The sequence below is a fragment of the Rutilus rutilus genome (assembly GCF_951802725.1).
Source record: "Rutilus rutilus genome assembly, chromosome: 21".
In the NCBI taxonomy this organism is placed as follows: Eukaryota; Metazoa; Chordata; class Actinopteri; order Cypriniformes; family Leuciscidae; genus Rutilus; species Rutilus rutilus.
In genome coordinates this window covers 21,184,388-21,198,737 of record NC_140226.1, presented here as the reverse complement: position 1 = coordinate 21,198,737, position 14,350 = coordinate 21,184,388, and the positions used below count along the sequence as shown (strand labels likewise).

The following is a 14,350-nucleotide window of genomic DNA, read 5'->3' as shown; positions in this document are numbered from 1 at the left end:
CTATCTGTAACAATAAGATGAGCTGTGAAATTTAATAGCTGCAATTTTGTGAAGTTTTATCAAAGGGTTTGATGTGGATTTCAAGTTTCTTAAAGATTATCTTGGCATCAGCCACAGTTTATATACAAAGTGACTTAGAAAGTTTTACCAAACAAGCATAAATACATGAATGGATTCAGCAGCATATGAATTGTAATTTTTATGGCTCACACAATATGGAGGGATATTACATTATCTGACCCATGAATATTTATCTTGATAGTCTAAAGCTGTTTCCTCATGTTTTCTGTCATACTTGTATGAGAGATGCCAGAATCCTCCTGTTACGAACCTAAACAGATTGCATTTTACTGATTGCTCTTTCTGTGCTCTGTGATACATGCTTTGGATTACAAAGAGCCACCGATAACCAGCCAGCATCAGGCACATGGTAATGCACGGAAAAGCTTGTGCCAGCACAAAACTTCAGCACCACTGACAGCTCTTACCAATCACTACACAGCTAAATTCAGCACCACGGACAGCTCTCCACTCTGTCTCAGGGCTGGTGCTGATTTGAAAGGATCGAGCTGTTCCAGTTTAATAATAGCTTATCTTATCCTCTGTTTCAGGTCCTGTTTATGCAGATATATACAATAACTGAACATATATGCAGACATGCAATTTTTACCTGGTTAGTTGAACTGATTAATTATTAAATCTACTGTTAAGTATGGCAGACCTATTTTTCTGACAGTAAGAAAACCAAATTTGCATATAAATGTATTTGTTTTATTTTATGTCTTTGAAAGCAACAGTTATCTTTATAATATCAGACTTTTTTTCCACGAACAATATACAATACAGTTCAAAAGTTTGGGGTCAGTAAGATTTTCTAAATGTTTTTGAAAGAAATCTCTCATGTTCGCCAAGGCTGGTTTATTTTATCAAAGATAGAGTCAAACACATTTATATTGTGAAATATTATTAGAACTGCAGTCTATTTGAATATTAAAATGTAGTTTACTCCTTTTCAGCATCATTACTCCAGTCTTCAGAGTCACATGATCTTTCAGAAATCATTCTAATATGCTGATTTGGTGCTCAATAAACATTTCTTCCTTTTATCAATGAAAACATTTATTGAAAACATATGTGCTGCTTAATATTTTTGTGGAAACTGTGATACATATTTTTTACATGCATAAAGTTCAAAAGAACATAAATTATTTGAAATATAAATCTTTTGCAACATTATAAATGTCTTTCTATTGGGTCTGTACATATGAAAATACATAAATGCCTTGATATTTAGGGGTTGTTGGCATCATAAAGTTTGAAAACCCTTGGATTAGGCAACATATGTGGAATCTTTACATCATCTGTAAGTAACATGACTGCGTGTGTCTGATACCTTGCGGATGCCTTCAGCAGGAGAGATCACAGAGTTGTCCTGTCCCTGATTTTTATTGATAGTTCTCCACAGCTCGGAGAAAGTGCTGTCTTGCTCCAGGGGGTTCGTGCCCTTCACCCTGAAATACTCGAACACAGCAGACTCTCTCACCGTTCCGTAGCTCAGTTCTGTCTGCTTGGAAAGGTCTTGAAATGTTCTGAATTGAGAAGAAAATTAATACAATATATAACAAGCACATATTCCTCAAAATGCATTAAATTAACCCCTTAACGCCCACTGTCGCGAATTTGCAACAAACCCCTTCCATTCAGACTGCAGGCGAGATAGCGTGTGTTTCCCCCCAATGCCTGTTTGTGCACATTCGATACATACCTAGGAACATTTTGCACGCACTGGTTTATCGTAGGAGCGGTCGGAGTGGGAACTACATCCGGTTCACCGAAGCTAATATTTTGTTTTGCAAAATCCGCATATCAAGTGCGCAAATGTGGAGAAATTTCCCAAAATGAGTTAAGTTGTGCTAAGATAAAAATATGTACCAGCTTATTGATTGCTTCTATAGCTATGTTATTCATATAGACTTCATGTGACGAATATTTTTTACGTACTTTGTAGATTTCTGTTTGTAGCAAATTTGCGACATTGGTCCATAACGGCTGGATTGGGCTAATGGCTACATATTATAATAATGCTGTATTTAGATGGTTTCAGCCCAAAAAAAATCTCTTTTTTTTTCCCCACAAAAAATAGCATGTTAGGATATAACACTATAAGAATATATAATGTATGCACTGGAGAAACAAGGAAAGAGTTAAACAGAGTGTAACATGGAATGTATAAAAACTACTGTCAATGTTAGGGAGTAGGAGAGTGTTTTGTTTCTTGCTGTTGTCAAGATTCATTAATTTGTCAAAGTTTATAAGTATAAAGTTTATAAGTTCTAACAACTTTGTGCCATGAATAAAATCTACATTCCTGAGATGGGAAAATGTGTTTTATTAATTTTTCCATTTTGTAAAAAAATACCCTAAATGCCCACTGTCGCAAATTTGCAACATACCAAAATTACCCTAAATGCCTGTTGTCGCAAATTTGCAACATACCAAAATTTCTATTTATTTGTTGTGCAAAAGTGAAATTGATAATCTCAACATTATTTACCATCTACTTAAAGTCAAAAACACACAGAATTTTTTTTTTTATATACAGCTTTATAAATTCAGGCGTTAAGGGGTTAAATTAAAAATAAAACCAGATATAATAACAACATTTAGAAGAATACAATTTTAGAAGGATACAAATTGAAATATTTACAATATTTATTAATATGTATTCATATAATATTAATATGTCTTGAATTATTGATGCCTGATGTTCAGAATGTGCTTGATAAATTGCCACTGTGTTCACAGGTGCCGGATTATTTTAGTGTTTAAACAATCCGGAGGTCTACAAAATGCCTCAAACAACAACATAAAACGCTGTTAATGGTACATTTCACAACCTTTCATCACAATTAATGGAATGGAACAATAAAATGAAAAGTCCTACTATTAGCTGCTACAGAGGCAGTTTATTCCAAAATGATTTTTCGATTGCATCATTGTCTAGTTTAAGGAAGTTTTAGAATACATCTGAAGTGTGTCTACTGAATACATTCAAAATATGCTAAAATTCTCTGAAAACCCCTCCAAAAACATTTAATTAAGTGGATTATAACCCGGTTGAAATGTCCTTCACCTATAATACTATTTCTCTCAAATGCGCTCATGAATCACAGAGGTGTGAGGTCGAGCTACTGACACGCTGCATTTCAATTGGGTAATATGGGGGTTAATGAAAGACCCCTATCTAACACTACCATTACCGCTTTAACTGGCCCTCTGTACCCATCTACAGCAGGAAGATCTTTGGCTGGTTTACATCTGCAACAATGCTCTTTACTCCAGATTACAACAATGAAAGAGCTCATGCAACAATCAATCCCTAATGTAAAAACAGACAAGCCACAACACTTAAACTGTCACACGTAATGAATGAATGCATAAACATGATGTATTCATTAATTATTTGAATTATTTGGAGGAAAATAATACCCCATGACAAAATACAGTTCTAAATGAGTTTGCAGTTCACAGCTGCTGCCTTCCATCTGCAACTTCCGATGTCATGCAGTCCATGTGTGATGTTTTTAGGGCAGCCGGCTGCTCTTCCCTCTTGCGTAATGACACTGTGTTGCTTCTCCTTCTGGTTTTAGTGGGGAGCGATTTCATGTTGAGATAAGCATCTTCCATCACCCTTGACAAGCCTATTTAACAGGACTCATACAATTTTCTTGCAGATTCAATGAGTCGGATTGTTAATCTTGAGAAGATAAATCAGAACAATTAATCAGTTTAATTATAGTGGTACTGCCACATCTGGAGGGGAGAAAAAAAAACAACTACGGAAATATGTTACGCATTGAGTCATCTCGTTATTTATGATACAGTCATATATACTCCAAACCCAGCTGAGCAGCTTTTGTAATGAAAAATATAGCAGTTCTGAAATTGATATTTCTTTGGGAAAGCTGTGACAAAGCTTCTTTTTTTTTTATATATATATATTTTTTTATATATTGTCTTTGAAAAATATGAATACTCAGCAAGGACACATTAAACTGATCAAAAGTGACAGTAAAGACATTTATAATGTTACAGACGATTTCTATTTTATTCAAATATATATTATATTCAAATATAGATATACATATTTCACAATATTACTGTTTTTTTTTTTTAACAAATAAATGCAGTATTGGTGAGCAGAAGAGACTTCTTTTAAAAACATTTAAAAAATCTTACCAACCTCAAACTTTTAACAGAGGTGTCTGTTACATCAAGTCTTTAGAAATTATGTTTAATTTCTGGATTTTTATTTATTTATTTTATTTAAAAACATTGTGCTTGTGTCATGCCATGCTTGTGTCTGTATCATTGAGCCAAGTTTGGTCTCGGACCTAATTTGACCCACATGTGGACAGATGAAGCATCATTATACCGAGATGAGATACTGTTTGCTCTTGATTTACATTTTGGGGTTAAGTTGACTAAAACATGGACTGATCATTATTAATCACTATATTTAACAAAGTTGTTTAAATAAACCACCTTGGTGCCATCATTATTTTCATAACTGGTTTACTCAATTACCTCAGTTTCTGTAATCCATTTCTATTTCAGTTTAAGTTCCTGTTTTCCACTAGTTCTTGCTCAAGCAGAATTAAAAGTATGGTCTGCCTACCGTGAAAATAGTTGAGATGGCATGTATGCACAGTATGAGGTCACAGTCTCCATTGTGCTAATATGGTTTGTGGATGTTCTAAAAAGAAAAAAAACTGCTTGTATAAAAGTCCAGGTAATGAACAAATGACCTGACCGAACCTTGAAAGAATTACTTCTAAAAATAGAAAAAATAATGTGGTAAAAACCACACATGCAATTATGACTCATGATCCATGTGCTACTATAGACAACACACTTCACACCACACTTAGTGAGAGCAGGCAGCAAAGAATGAGTAATAAGCTGTTAACACAAGATGTGGTCTTGCATTCAAAAACAGCTAGACAGAGTGCAAATGAAAACAACAGAATGAACACAGGGGTCTCCAGATGTGTGTTTTTAACTTGACACACTGTTGAAAAATGTGCTCATGGTGTGAGATGCTGAAAAAAACATAGCCAGATGTCCAAAAAAAGATGGCCAGAGATGTCCATCTGACACGTTTATGCAATAGGAGATTTTCTTTTTTAATCTTCAATCAATTGAATAAACTTTTATTTGATATTGATATGTGTAGAATATAAATAATAAACAAATATCTTAAAAATAACCACATGTATAAATAATACATGTAGTGTTTTAAAAATTATTTTGTCTAAGCAGATGTATGATTAATTGCAATCAATTGGATCAATTAATTAGCATATTATGTAAAATGTTGAATTGACTGACAGTCCGAAAATGTAATGAAATTTCCAAGGGTACCTAGCAGGTAAATACAAACTCCTTGCCTCTGAGTTTCTTCCAGCAGGCCTCTGAAGGACATATCAATAGAGGTGCTCTAAAAAGCTATTATTAGCTGTAAGGGGGAAAATAATTTTATGAGACCCATTATCTTGTTTTTGTTGTGTATGAGGATGTTCTAGATGCCCTACATCCAACAAAGCATGGAAAAATGTAACTGTATTAAACTCCACTCAGACAGGCTTATGTTTTGAAGCCCTCCAAAATTCCAATTTAACTGCATCATTAATCATGCAAATTAAAAGGGTGACTAAATGCTCACAAAGTAGTTTACAAACAATTTACAAACACACTGCAAAAGAGTAGACCTACATTTTCTACACAAAATGACATATTCAATGATCTGTTTTATAGCAAAGAGATTCAACACAGCAGAGTCAAGTGACTCAAATAGTCTCATAACCGGCCAATCAGCAGCCATTGCACCAGTCAATCACAGCCCACTGACAGAGTGAAGCCTAGCATTTGGGGACCTCAGGACTGAACACAACATTTGTCAAGCTTGAATCCCATTTTACATCTAAGGCTGGTGAGGGATATGAAAGACTCCCAGTGGACTCCCAGTGGACTCCCAGCGTGCTAACGATAGCGTATCATGCACCAGAAGGGCTGTCTGATTTTAATAACAGTTACAAACAAGGTGATTAGCACAACCATAGCAGCTGTGGATGCTGCCACTGAGAGACGGGGGGAATAATCCCCCAGAGCCTCACACACACTCACAAGAGCTTGAATGAGAAATGTGACGGCAGCAAACTCTCCATTAAAGCTCCAAAGCAGAACCTTTGGGCAAACGGTTTTGAGGCATTTTGACACTGAACTAACAGGTCCGCCAGGAGTATGAAGTCAGAATTCAGAGGGACAGAATGCATTAAGCTTCTCCCACCTTGGATTTTCAGCTGGGCTGAGAGGGCTGAATTCAATGAGCAGGCAGATAACATTTACAGAGGCAGGAGAAAACTATTTGCACATCAGGTATAGGGCATTACCAGTTCATATAAGAACACTCTCACAGTCAAATAAGAGGGAGGTTTTAAAGCAGAAAGAGCATTTATTTCTGCTCTGACAACGCAATTATCCTTCTGTAGTGAGGGAACGAAAGGAATCACTCCAGCTCTTTTGTGACAGATTGTTTGTGTGTGTATGTATGTGTATATATATATATCCTCTTTCTTCAACAAAAAAAAAGCAACAAAAAAATATATAATATATATATATATATATATTTATTTTTTTGTTGCTTTTTTTTCTATACAGTATAAATAAATAAAAAAGACCTGTGTGTTTATAACAAGTGCATTAGAATTATCTGAATTGAGAGTAGCCAGCATTGACAAAACCTGCAAAACACATGAAAGGAGAAGAAAAAGGTTCTGGCATCTACAGAAAGAGAAAAAAAATAAATAAAAAATAAAAGAAAGGATTTTAATATGAGGCGACCTTTCGTGGAATTTATGGAGAATGTCAGGAACTGTGAGCTCCCTGCTGGGAAGTGAAGGGCCAACGTGATCTCTAAGAGACAGCCGGCATGCTGAGATTTCAGATTTAATTTGAAGAAATAGGATGCATTTAGCAGACTCACAGTATTACTTCTTTCAATTTTAGACCTACTTCCTAAACACCTCAAAAACAGAGGTTCACTGTTTTGCACCAACTGCCAAACTGCGTCAGTATCAACTAGTCGTTTCCCCTTCAAATGCATAAATTGTTGATGACAACATATCTGTCATTATGCAAAGGTAAATATAAAATGAAACTAGAGAGCTTTGTATTCAAAAAGCATGTATTAAGTAAACCACACTGCAGACACCTGAGATGAGCATATTCACATACAAGCCTAAATTTTCATGGATCACAGCCCCAAAAATATTATAGCTGTAATGCACTAAACAACTTTTGCCTAAATGTTTACAGTCTGAACGATTCAACGCTAGTTGCCAAAAGTCAGAGCCAGTCTGCAGATTTGAGTAGAGATTTCACAGAAAATCTCACATTGTATCATGAGCTTCGGACTGATTCCGTCCACAGGATGTCAAACATGTTTGCTATTTTGAGCTGATTTCAGAACAAATATTATTCCCTTTCGAGAATGGTTCACTTGTATTGCATAGCTATACGCTATGGGAAAACTCCTTTTATTGAGAATATTGAAGCCTTTATTTTAAAATGCAGTGCAGCTGCAGAGCAAGCACAGTGCAGGCTGTCTAAGCACGCTGATTGGCTGGGCTGTGGCAACTGCACAAGCCTATAGCGAAGCAGCGAGGACGTGGCTGCTGACTATATAAGCGGCCTATTTCGCCATAGGAATCAGATTTGATCTCCTTCAGCGAACGACGCATCTCTTCGCTGACTTCTCCAGACAAGCCGCCTCTCTTCTCACCTGCAGCAGCAGCTCAGCGACCGCCGTCCTCCTGCTCAGCTTCCTGAACTCGACGCCGTCAACGCTGTTCGCCGTTTCCCTGTGGCCATCCGGCAGAGTATCCTTTCTAAAAAGCCTTTTCACAAAAAGAGCACAGCGTTGTTTCAAATGCCGCGCCCCGGTCCCCCCCTGCATATCACTGACGGGCACAGTGAGTGCGCTTCCTGCCTCTGCGCTGAACACGCCGAAGCTGCACTCACTCAGAGCGGCTGTTCTCACTGCGAAAACATGCCGTTCTCTGCTTTGCGCTCGCGGCTAGCTCTCTTTACGTCAGAGAGTGACCCCGCCCCTCGCACCCTCCCGTTTCCAGCCCTCCTCCAGCCTCGGAGGAACAAACGGCGGGGTCAGAGGATGAATGAGCGCTCGGAGGCGAGCTAGCTCACGCCGGGTCCGTCCCTGCGTGCCTCACTAACTCCAGAGAACGAGTAACCGGTTCTCTTCACGAAGACGGACCAGCGCCCCTCCCTCGAAACGGCCAGCCTCGTCTCGCTCGGCGGATCGGTGGAGGACATGGACACCGGTGGAGGTGGAGGACACCGACCTGGCAGTGCGCGCCACCAAGACCACCGCCCAGGCCATTGGACGGAGCATGGCCAGCCTGATGGTGTTAGAGCGCCACCTATGGCTTAACCTCACAGAGATTAAGGACACAGACAGAACTGCTTTCCTGGACTCCCCGGTTTCTACCTTTGGTCTCTTTGGCCCATCAGTAAAGGGTTTTGCTGAGCGCTTCACTGAAGCACAGAAGTCTTTGCAGGCCATGGGACACTTCCTTCCCAAGCGCTCCAGCTCGGCTTCAGGTCGCCTCAAGAACGCGCCGACCCAACAACCAGTCAAACCAGCACCACCGGTCTCTCAGACCCGCCCAGCGATTGAAACCAGCCAAGCGCTTCCCCTGCAAACAAACGCTGTTTGTGCGACATTCAAGTTATTCAAGCTGTAACAGCGACCCACATAAAGCACAAGAAGAGCAAATTTCCTCTTCCAAACACCTGGGCGGCCGGGTCCCCGATACACGGCACTTCATTCAACCCCTAGTCACTTAGGATGCCATCCCCAACGTGTCAAAATGGGTATTGAGCACAATAAAAAGAAGTTACTCTAATTCGCTAGCAGACCCCCGCGCTTTCAGGCTGTGGTCGAGACATCGATAAGGAGCAACGTGGCTCACGTCCTCCACACCGAAGTATCAAATTTACTAGCGAAAGGGGCTGTCGAGACATTTCCCCGATCACTGAGCGAGTCAGGCTTTTACAGCCATTATTTCCTCGTTCCAAAAAAGGATGGCGGACTCAGACAGATTTTAGATCTCTGAACAAGGCTGTTCAGGATGCTGACGACCAAACAAATCCTTGCGCAAATTCGCCCGAGGGATTGGTTTTTATCAGTAGATCTGAAAGATGCTTACTTTCACATCCAAATAGCCCCCCATCACAGGCCATTCTTGAGATTCGCCTTCGAGGGGCGGGCCTATCAATACACAGTAAATGCATGGATGCGGCTCTCTCCCCCCCGAGACAGCGGGGAATGCACATTCTGAACTACCTCGACGACTGGCTCATTCTGGCCCAGTCAGAGGCAGAGTCACAGACTCACAAAACCTGGCTCCTCTGCCATCTAGAACGCCTTGGGCTCAGGATAAACTTCTCCAAGTGTGTACTGTCCCCCAGCCAGCGTATAACGTACCTGGGAACAGTTATCGACTCTGTTCAGATGAGAGCTTGGCTCACGCCAGACCGCGCTCTCTTGATTCAACAGCTAGTTGCTTCGTTCAAAGCGGGCTCCCTCACGCCCCTCAGAACGTTTCAAAGGGCATCGTCAGTACTCCAGCTAGGCCTACTGTGTATGCGCCCCCTTCAGCACTGGCTGAAACCCCAAGTCCCGCCTCATGCATGGGGACCTATCTACGGTCCTCAGGGCTCTTAAGGGACCCCCTTTCAAGCCGCTTCAGTCGGCTGACTTAAAGCCACTTTCGCTCAAGACCTTCCACTTTCCCTAGCATCGCTCAAGCGAGTAGGCGATTTACAAGCGCTCTCCATGAACGCTTCCTGCCGTGAGTTTGGGCCCAACGACTCCAGAGTCGTCCTTAAACTGAGACATGGTTATGTACCCAAGGTGCTCTCGACTCGTCTCGTTCAGAGCACAGGTTATTTCACTATCGGCCCTTTCCCCCGTCGGAAGATGAATATTCTCTGCCCTGTCAGGGCTCTCAGAGTCTATTTAGAGCGTTCTGCTCCTTTCAGGCAGTTGGAACAGCTCTTTGTATGATTCGGTGACCGCACCAAAGGGTCTCCGGTCACGAAGCAGAGATTTTCACAATGGATAGTAGATCCTGATAGGTTTGTGCGTCCTCGCTGCTTCGCCATAGGCTCGTGCAGTTGCCGCAGCCCAGCCAATCAGCGTGCTTAAACAGCCTGCACTGTGCTTGCTGTGCAGCTGCACTGCGTTTTAAAATAAAGGCTTCAATATTTTTCCCATAACGTATAGCTACGCAATACTTGTTCCCTTATCTTTCAGGGAACCGAGGTTACGTCAGTAACTGAGTACGTTTTCCATCATCATGCATCTCCTAGGAACGAGGTGCATGTTTCTGTGTGAGCTAGTTTGTTCGGAATAACTTGAATGTCTGGTAGTGTGTGATCCACAGTTGTTTAGAGTATTATGACCAGTTGTACTTCTGTATTTGGAACCATTTACAAAGTCTGCAAGTATATGAAGTATATGATTCAGATTTTAAAAGTTGTGAATAGTTATTCCAGCCTTTAGTCAGATCATGTGACTTTAAATGGCCATGGATAGAGAAACATACCATTTTCAGAACAGCATTTGGCTAAATTACTCATGCCAACCAGATAAAACTTGGCCCCTTGTCTGTATCACTGAACCCCAAAGTGATTTTATCTCATTTTATCCTCTGTTATGTTCCTTGCTGTTTCTTTTTGGCAGTGACTCAGCACTGCAGCCATGTAATAAGACTCATTCACCCATCATCCATTTTTTCAATACCTGAAACGAATGAAGTCGCCAAAAGGCTGACACAACTATAAGTGAAAGGGACATAGGTTTTTTTTTTTATTTTTATTTTTTTCCAGTTTTTCTCAACACAAGCTGTGTGAACCTTGCAATGAAGATACACACGCACAACCATTTTCTCTTTCCCACATCAACAAGCAGACATTTTCTCCCCTAACTCAACCTAGCGTTGAACTTTGCTGAAATGGCACAGTGCATAGTGAGTCATTTACATAAGGTAAACACTGACCGACACACTAATCGACAAATTTTCTGGATGACTAGTCAACTAGTAAAAATGAGCAGTCTGATCTGATCTAATCTGATGCTAATGAAGGCAATCCAGTGACGTGATATCCTAACCGGGAGCTACGTTTAGAGATGTGACAGGTCTAATAAAGCTCTATGACACACCATGTGGTCAACAGCGTGATGAGAGGGAGTTATCAAGCCTGCATATGGACAAGCATCTGCAGATATGTGGAGTTCTGGCACTGAGATACAGAGCTGGACTAGTTAGCTTACCGAATAGCGTTATCCATGCGGGACACGGTGAGGTAGGCTGCCAGGTTGGCTGTGTAGGATGAACAGACAATAAGGGTGAATAGCCACCAGCTTCCCATTGCAATCCTGAGAGCCAATGAACTCATGAGGGATTCACCACCTGCAAACACAAGAAACAAGAGAAAAAAATTCTACAGGTTGAATCATTGTTTTCACCATTTCAACTATATGCAAAAAGACACAAAGAATAGCCAAAATACAATAAGTCAATGGAGAAACATGCTTATGGAGAGACAGCAGGTCCTAACAGGTTCAGGCTAAACCTTGACCCCCTGTCTATTTCACTGAACCCCTCTGTGATTTTATCTCATTTCAGCCTTTCATTATTTTCTGGCACTTTTTGTCAGTGACACAACACTGCAGCCATGTAATAAGATTCATTCTCCTATCACCCGTTTTCTCAGAAAAGCTCAACACCTTATAAGCCTGTGCTGAAATGTCAACACAATATTCCTCTCCAGCACATACAGCTTTGGAAATGTCATCACTGACACAGAGATGGTGAGAATAAAACAGGAAGGGAAAAGATCTGGAGCTATCAAGCTCAATTGAGCTCGTTAGGGGCTATAAGTTTTCTTTTTGGTCTCTGAGCCAAATTATCTGGCTAAATTATCTGAGATCTGAGATGTTCTTTTAGGCCTAAAAGGATATCCACTGAGTCTGTAATTGGAAAGGTCAAGGGTTAAGTGGGCTACACTCATTACAGGGCCGAGAGTACACTGGAAAAAGAAACTCTCCCAAGAAAAGAAGTGATTGTGTTTTTAAATGCCCAGACATAAAATGTGAATCTTTAAACCACTTTCATTTGGAAAGTTCTAAACATGTACAACCAAATCAATATGCAAGTTCAGTTTGTGGATTTCACAATAAAATTACAAATCTTCTTTCATTAATGATTAGCTGCATTCACAACATACAGTACCAGCTGATATTTAGGGAAAAGTAAAAAATGGCAAAATTGAAAAGTTAGGGGTCTGTATGATTTTTTTCATGTTTTTGAAATTTGATCATGCTCACCAAGGCAGAAATCATTCTAATATGCAGTTTGGTGCTCAAACATTTTATTTATCTTTATTATCAATGTTGAAAACCACTCTGCTGGCAAATATTTTTGAGGAAACCATGATCATTTTATTCAGGATTCTTTAACAATGATAAAGTTCAAAAGAACTGATGGTGCACAACAATAAGAAAATGGAAAGTGAGCACCCTTCATAAAGGAACAATTCACACAAAAATGACCATTATATCATAATTTTCTCACCCTTTTGCCATTCCAAACCTGTATAATATTTTCCCCCTTTTTTTTCTCTGGTATGTATCTGCAGGATTCTGTCCTGCCTGTTCTTGCAAAATGATGTTACCTTCTCCCACTCCCCCCTGCAACATGTTTTGTCCCACTCCCACCCGCAAAAGTCCACAGGGAAACATATATACATCGATTATTTTCAGTATATCCATGAAATTTCCATGAAATAGTTTTAAGTTATTTGTCGCCTTGCCACAACCCACACATCCCAGCATAAACGCTTCCGATAAATTATTTGCAATTAAAGAATCTACATTCACAAACCACTGTTCATTTTAACAGAAAAGCAAGCATAGGCTACTGCATGCGTTCAAGCGTTCATGCGTTTGTGCATGCGTACTGCATGGCACAAACTACAAAGAGCACTCCCTTGTTGCTTTTGTGCAATAGATAAATAGCAATTTATTTGTTTATAGATATTTCGATTTCGCTCATCAAATCTTGTGCACACTCTGTTCCGTTGGGTCCCATTGGGAGTGCAGTTCTCTAGTTGGGGACCCTCTAAGAGTGCTGACACAATTTGGACACTGTAGCGCACTATAATTTATGGCTGTCCTTCATGAGTGGCAGTAAATGTTTATTTAAGAAGGTGAGACAAATGCAAGCCTATTTTCATAATCACTCGCCATGTGCGTTTCATTATTAAAATATGGGTCCAGGGATTATAATCAGAAATTGGCAAAACAGCTGTTGAAAAAAACTGTAAATGTCATTTAACAGCTGTTGTCAGTTGCTTGCATCTTGGCCTGAGTTGCTACATCTGAAAGTGCAGAGACAACTTAGAGTCAGGCTGGTGTTGACAAGATACCCAGAGTATCAGGAATAGAAAAGTGCAGCCATTTTTTGAAACCTCAACCAAACACAATTGGCACCTTTAGACGTATACAGCTTTCAAAAGTGAGTTGCAGAATTCCTATGGAATAATATATTTTGTCAAACAGTCAAAATGTGTGACTCTAGGGATTGTCTCTGGTGCTGTAAGTTGTACTTAAACATTTGAAGATATTCTGCTGAAAATATATTTTTCTTTAAATAAATATATTAAATCGCTGTACAAGCTGTATTCGAGAATGTCAAGACGAGAATGTCAGCAACTGATTGAAAAATCCAGGTAAGGTGACTATTCAGCAATACCTCATCCCTCATGTTCATGTGAAATGACCCAGCTCACCTTGCTGTACAAAGGCTCCGTAGACGATCCAGATGGCACTTTGGAAGGATGTTGTGACAGAAGTAGGCTGGTGGGGCCCAGGAGGATTCTGGGAGCGGACAGACTGGACGCGTCGGAGCAGAAAGACCATGACACCAACCACAGGAATGGCAGCAGCAATGCAGGCCCACACTGCCAGGTCAAACGGTGCCAGCAAGGAGAAGATATTGAGTCTCTCTTCTGTTTTAGTCATCAGGATTCCCACAGAATAATCCAGATAGCGTTTACTGAAGTCCACCACGTTCTCTCGTTCCGGAGTGATGGTGATGGCTGAAATAGCCACATCTGCCCTCTAAAAAAGAATGCATTGAGAGTATGTTAAATTTGTCTGAGATGAGATGACAATAACATAAATCTGGCTGTATAAATTACA

General features: G+C 40.1%; 1 protein-coding gene across 3 annotated transcripts in view; it reads right to left on the bottom strand.

The window, feature by feature from the left end:
- grid1a (glutamate receptor, ionotropic, delta 1a) overlaps positions 1–14,350 on the bottom strand; it is a 293,828-nt gene that overhangs the window by 8,771 nt on the left and 270,707 nt on the right. For all 3 annotated transcript variants that reach the window (XM_084393494.1, XM_084393495.1, XM_084393493.1), the window contains exons 11-13: positions 13,939–14,269; positions 11,420–11,558; positions 1,394–1,589 (exon numbers count right to left, since the gene is read on the bottom strand). In XM_084393494.1, coding sequence (XP_084249620.1) covers positions 1,394–1,589; positions 11,420–11,558; positions 13,939–14,269 — 666 coding nt within the window. The remainder of the gene's footprint in view (positions 1–1,393; positions 1,590–11,419; positions 11,559–13,938; positions 14,270–14,350) is intronic.